The 7,008-nt window shown below is 47.9% G+C and overlaps 1 protein-coding gene across 1 annotated transcript; it reads left to right on the forward strand.

Moving 5' to 3' along the window:
- Positions 1-1,437: 1,437 nt before the first annotated feature.
- Positions 1,438-1,920, forward strand: LOC115311387 (the record flags this gene model as incomplete). The annotated part of the gene is made up of 1 exon (XM_029970010.4): positions 1,438-1,920. A coding segment is annotated over one exon (483 nt), but the record flags the coding sequence as incomplete, so codon positions are not given.
- Between the last annotated feature and the right edge of the window lie 5,088 nt (positions 1,921-7,008).

Below are 7,008 nucleotides of genomic sequence, written 5' to 3' on the forward strand. Positions count from 1 at the left end.
ATTGTTTTAGCGGCAGTAAACACCGTTTGGGAAGTTTTGTTGTTTGCTCGGGCGCGATTAGCCCAGTTACTTGCGTGGGAACTTGGCAGTCGTGCGCTTGGACCTAGGACACTACTGCGTCCAAGGGGCTCAACGTGCGATGATGAGCACAGCGCGATACGCAAAGAAACGGTGCTCCGTGGAAGTGTGATAAAGCGACACCCGCACAGCTGGCATCTCGCTACACCGGTTTCCCCTCGACTCTCGAAGGTGAGACTTAGCTACTTTCAGTAACATGCCTGCTGTGTGATGTCATGCCCCCTTCTTCGGTCTTCTCTTAACTCATTCCCATCCCCAAACCAAGCAAGCCACCAGACCGCATCACCAACCTTAGGCCCATCTCACTCACCTCTTGCCTAAGCAAGCTGACAGAGAAGATGGTGCTACAACGCTTGGAGTGGCACTTAGAAGAGCACCACGTCTTTCATCACTCTATGACCGGATTCAGGCGGCATGTTTCTACACAGGACACAATGCTCCGAATACAGCACGACGTGCTCATTCAATCCAGCACCGCACAAACCAGAGTCGTCGCCGGCGTCGACATTCACAAGGCGTTCGACAATGTCATGCACCATGCGGTACTCCAAAAGCTAATTGACATCAAGCCAGGCAAACGCCTTTATAACTACGTTCGAAATTTCTTAACCGACAGAACGATAGAAATCAAGATTGACGACTATACCAGCCCCAAATTTCCCCTGCACGCCGGTGTCCCTCAAGGCTCGATACTCTCCCCAACCCTTTTCAATCTCGCATTGAAGGACCTGCCCACATTACTCGGCACTATCTCCGACCTCCACTTTGGGCTTTACGCCGACGGCATCACTCTGTGGTGTCGTCGGCCGCGGATCACTGGCAGAACAAGAAGAAACCATACAGCAGGGCCTCAATGTTATCCGCGATTATGTACAAAGTATTGGACTCAGTTGCTCACCCGAAAAGTCGGAGTACGTAGTTATCCTAGATTCCAATACTAAAGATGCCGAGAAGACTAGGGACCTCATCCGTCTCGAACTCAACGGGGCAAGTATCCCACGGAGACCGCATATCAGGATCCTTGGGTTCTATCTGAGCCAAAACGGTAAAGCCGACCACTGGCTTAAATTAGTCACCAAACAGATCAATCAGATCATCCACATACTCGGGCGAATCACTCGCAAAAAGCGAGGCCTCCGCGAGCACGAACTCCGGAAAACCATCGAAGCCCTAATTACCTCCAGAGTGATGTATGCGGCGCCCTACATGCGCCTTACATGGACGCAGCACAAACATTTAGAAACACAACTGCGCAAGGCAACACGACTTGCCCTTGGGGTGCCCCGTTTTGCACCGATCAAGAAATTACAAGAAACAGGCCTCTTTAACACCCTTGAGGAGCGCATCAGCTTCCACCACTCCGCCCAGTACCAGCGCCTCCAAACATCCACACAGGGCAGGAACATCCTCAGAAGTCTTCATTTCGACATATCCAACATGCCTGACATCCCGCCACTGGAACCACCATGGGACAGTGTGCCAAGAATAGAGATCAGGCCAATACCAAAGAGCATGCACCGCATCGAGAACAAGGCCCGGCGGGAACACCGCACATTCCACCTTTCACATAACACTACCACCACATACTACTACACGGACGCCAGCTACAACAACGAGACAAAACTAGGCAACACAGCTGTTGTTGGCCCAGAATTCAAGAAGGCCCATCACCACTCCAACGCCCCTACGTCAACATCACTTGAGATCCAGGCCATCGCAGAAGCCATCCAGCAGCACAATGGTACCGACAACATCACCATACGCACAGATAGTCAAAGCGCCATACGCCACTTCAGACAGAACACGCTACCGGTTCACATCAGAGCTGTACTAGTCAAGCATATGTACGAACACCCCAAACTCCACGTTTTCCTAGAGTGGATACCAGGTCACCAAGGGACCGAAGGGAACGCTCTAGCCCACGAGCTCGCCCGCGACCATGCCCCCCGGGGCCCTCCGACTCCCTGGCCGCAGAACTACGACCCGTACGATCATAGAAAGATCCTACACAAGGAGCGCACCCGTGCACTTAAAGAACTCAGGCATAATAACACATCACTAAGATCTCCATCGCGTATGCTCAACAGAGAGGATGCCACCATCATACGTAGAGCACAAACCGGCACGCTCCTTACGCTACACCACAAGCACCATATCTCAGGAGCGCCAGGTACGCCCAGATGCAGAAGTGGTGGAGGCTACCCGAACAATGAGCACCAATTATGGGCTTGCACAGGCGTCATACCAGCCAGAAACGCCATCATAAGCAGGTTGCCACCTGCACATCGCCCCCAGAGCTGGGAGGATTGGATTAACCCCCCTCCTGAGTATGAGCCTACCCGTTGGCCCCTCCTGGTCCAGCACGTGAAAAGCACCCTGGACGAGGAGTGGTGACCAAAGCAAGCATCGGACTGGATGCAATAAAGATGTTTGTTCTCTCTCTTCTCTCTTAACTCATGTTAGTTTTACCTAAAACTATTAAGGTTGTCTGGATGTGCACAGGAAACTACAACTGAATACGTAATATGTTATACTAGCAATGTTGACTTCGCAGCGTTGTGCGCCGTCATTACAAAATTGCCCACGATATTCAAATTTACCGGTACCGGCCTGGCTCTGAGGAGCCTAGTGTCGTGATCATCGGCGTGGTTATCAGTGATGCAACACAGATATATAGTAGGGCATCTGTGTGTAAGACTCGTGTTTTTACTCTTCATAATAATAATAAATAATTGGGTTGTGGGGATATTTATACAGCGTGTAGTTGGTCTGCCATTAAAGTTGCGACGAGTCACACGCTGTAGATGAGCAATTTAGCCAGTGCAGTACAACCTCTAGCCTGGGGTCTTTAAAGTGCACCACGCAGTAGTGATACACGACCGCACGCCGGTAGGATGCTCATTCAGATCAAAACGGGCAGGGGTGGGGCTCGAACCCAGGATCCCTGGGTTCTGCAGCGCGAGCTTTCGCTCCACGCGCGTCGAGCTGGGTGTGCGCTTCAGCCCACTCGGCCACCGATTCTTTTTCTCCTTTTATTGCCGGATTTTTTACATTGTTAAATCGGCAGGTATATCGCTCAAACCATAGGAAGCAAGGCAAAGCTAAACTAAACCAGTCCGAAGTGACTGGCGTCGGAGGCTAAAATTGTTTCATGGACAAAAGTGCCTCAATGCGCGGAAGCCACTCAGGCTAGCACTTCTGTGCTCTGTTAATTTCAACTAACAAAGATACACTTTCACGAAAATATTCCCTCGCCTCCCGTACATTATTGTCAGCGTTGTGTACAGCCATTCGGGACTTCCAAATACTGTGCAGACCCAACAGCATAACCAGGTCAAAGGGAAAACCTTCCTCGTTTTTAACCGATAGATAACGGATTCCATGCGCATCCAGGGGGAGGTTCTTCTGCAGGGTACGTTGGAGGACGTCCCAGAAGAAGACCCCATCCCAGCACTCAAGAAACACGTGTTCGACCGTCTCTGGCTTCTTGCATAAAAAGCAGTGATCCCCCCACGGTACAAAAAGTCCCCTCTCGTTTAACCATGTCTTGACCGGCAGTGTACCTGAATGTAATGTAAAGAAGAAAGTCTTGGTGCCTGCGGGCACCACCATACGCTTAACGCGCTTCAAGACATCTTGCCCTGGGCCTGCACAGTATAAGGCTCTCTATAGAGGTACAGGAAACACAGTATCGCACACAGCCTTATACAATCTTTTCCGTGGAACCTCACTCAAATACTCAACTGAAAATCGAGATAACAGAAATTTACATGAGGCAACGACTTCCACCGATCCCCCCTACTCTTCATGATGTACACAGAACGATGATGTCATGCATTTGTTAATGTCGCCGCTCTGATTTGCTTTGGTTTGTGGACATTTTGGCTACATTTTCTTTTCGTAAGTATTCACGGCACCCACATAGCACCATGCCTTATCTGCAGGCGCGAAGCCTGGGTTCGGTTCTGCAACAACCGAAGTCTACAGGGGAAGACTCCACGGCAGCTACGAGACAGGGTATTTTACTCCTTACATTTTGAGGAGTCAGCTTTCCTGCGGCCTGGACACCTCCGCCACAATGCGTTGCCACGCGTGCTTCCCACAAAAGGTAAGCAGACCAATAACCCTATTGTGCACTTCGTGACTAAGCATGGTTAACCCGTTCTTAGAAAAATAGTTACCACATGGGGCTCAAATATTGCTACTGTGGGCTCATAACATTTTTATATTATTTGCAGAGACAACACATGGCGACATGTCCAGCAAAAGCTCTCCAGGTTCAGCAGTTGTGCATGGTTAGCTTTTTCATTGCAACTAACATAAAGTGGTAGCAACTTTCAGCACCACTGCATTACCTCATGGTCTTCATGACCTGATCATTTTGCAATAGAACTAGGTGAGATTAGCTGGAAAAAGCTGGTAGAACATGGTCAGAGGTACTGATAGAAATTCATTTCAGGCTCGTTTATAATGGCATGTTTTATTATAGGTGACATAATCAACGTCAGTATCGGTCCACAGAGCATCTTTCGCCATACCGACACCCAGTCTTCCAAAATAAAGCTGCCCACGAAAGAAATTGATTACATTTATTGTTAAAATAGGCGAATTCACCATATATTTGCAGAGGTGAGTTCGCCACACTCACCGCGCTACACATACTTCGGCAGTTCAGATTCACGGAGCTTCTGTGGTCACCCTGACGACCAATCTTCCGAAATGGAACTTTCGTAGGAACAAGGTCATTTTCCTTGTCCTGTGTTAGAATAGACGCATAGGAAGGAACTCAACTACTATTCCATGACTAACTTCACGCTAAATTTGCAGAGAAGAGTTCGCCAGCCTCATCGAGCTGCACGTACTCCGGCTGCTCAGACTCGCGGAGTTCCTGTGGCCACCCTGACCACCAGTCATCTGAAATAAACCTGTCATGGAACGAAGGTGAATCTTCTTTTTATGCGTCCAAATACGAGAATAAGGGAGGACTTCAACCTCTTCTCCTTCGCTAAGTTTGCATTAAATTTGCAGAGCAGATTTCTGCGGCTTCAATGGACCACACATACTCGTGCACCTTATTAGGTAACAGTCCACTAGGGGCCCATAGTAAGTGGTGGCCGAACATTGTGTGTGCTTTCCTTTTATTTATACTTTGTTGTGAGCTTGCTTTTTTAAGTGGTAGAAACAGCGCAACTTCACGAAGGACAAGAAACAAGGACTATACAGACAGGCGCTGTAAAAGTACACAGAGAGGCACTGTTTCTGCCAGCTAAGATGAACAACCAACTCGCCCAACTTTCTGCTTTGTTGAACTTGCTTTCTTACTTACAGTTTTTGTAAAAACCTTTCTTTATTATTTTTCTTGCAGCTGACTACAGCTACGTTTTACGTCAGGGTGCTGCTCCTGTTCAAGAGACCAGCGGGGTCGTGGCTGACATGGAGATTTTGGTTTCTTCACCGTCGCCTAGAGACTCTCTCTCTCTGGCTGTGCTGCTGGGCCTTCTCACAAATGTGAGTGCTTTCTATGATGCGAACTTTTTTTCTTTTGCAGTCTTTTTGGTGAAATAATAAGAGGTCAGACCGCAAAAATAAAAAGCCAAGGCTCGAAAAACACCTGCGGATAATAAACTTCTTGAGAGCTCATGGCGCAAGGGGTCACATAACACAATACCGGGTAGCTGGCAGCTACAAATTGAAGCTTGTTCAAAGTTTACCATATTTTAGTGTTTCACGGTATATCGTCATTGTCAAGCACACAAAAATACAAAAACATTTTCCACACGCAGGTGTTAACACCATCAAATCAAAACAGCTGAACCTGTTTTACTGAATCATAAGTATTCCCGCAAAACCTCACGCAAGAGAGTGTTTTTTTTTTTTAGTTATCGAAAAGCTGCCCTGGTCATACGTGTGTGATGCTGAGCCTGTCATGGTCCCGTCCTATCTGCGAAACATTAGTTGCCTGTTTTTGTGCGAGCGCTTCACTGTTACAGTGCCATCGGCATAGGTAAGGTATGGTTAAGCTTTAAAAAATGCATTTCACAGTTTGGATTCCTGTTCTGACTTGCATTTTTCTGTGTTGGCCCTTGTCTTTTTCGACTATCATGTGTCTGGCCAACATGAAGCGCCTAGTCCGACATAAAGGTGTACTGCTGCTTTCCTTAACTTGAATTTCATATGTGTAGTCTGTCATATTTGCTGTTCTTGTTTAAAGACACTTCAAATCATTGAGGAGTATTTTTGAGTGTGAATAGATTACACATTTAATAAATTGATGGCGAATGCAAGTTTTTCTTGGAGACCTGATCTGGTTTCTTTGCGAAATTGCAGCACCCGGCAAAAGCCGCAGCATGGACAAGAAGAAGGTAAACGCCCTGAGAGCCAAAGCGCGACAGCTTCAAGAGCGTAACAAGAGGCTGCAAAGAAGGCTCCAACGACAACGTCAGATGAGGACAGTTGCCGAAGTCGTTGAGAGTGTCCGCGTTGCTGTGTCTCCTGCTGTCGCTGCACTCGTTGAAGCCCGGCTTGGAATGAGCAATGTGAGCCGGTTTGGCCGGAGATGGATATAGTAGCAAAGTGTAAAGCTAGGTAGCAAGTCCACAGGCTACGTACGTGAGACCGCCCAGAGTGCTTTTTAAAGCTGTCTAGGCTTGTTCTGTTCGAACTTTTCATTTTCTTCGGTTTCTTGATGAGTAATGTAGTCGTCTAACTGATTCACACATATAGCGTTTAAAGCTGTGAAGCAACACTGGCTTATGAAGTGCAGCATACCACAGGGCGTTAAGATAGTTTACTCCACTTGGCTTCCTTGACCTGCACCAAACAATCGTTGCGTTGCAGTGTAGCAGCACCAGCAGATGCAGGTTAAAATATTTTCAGCATTATGGTACAGTGCCCAAGGACTGCGTAGACAAGTGTAGTTTTTTTCTGTGT

Source organism: Ixodes scapularis, unplaced genomic scaffold, assembly GCF_016920785.2.
Source record: "Ixodes scapularis isolate PalLabHiFi unplaced genomic scaffold, ASM1692078v2 PGA_scaffold2__306_contigs__length_199485367, whole genome shotgun sequence".
NCBI classification, from domain to species: Eukaryota; Metazoa; Arthropoda; class Arachnida; order Ixodida; family Ixodidae; genus Ixodes; species Ixodes scapularis.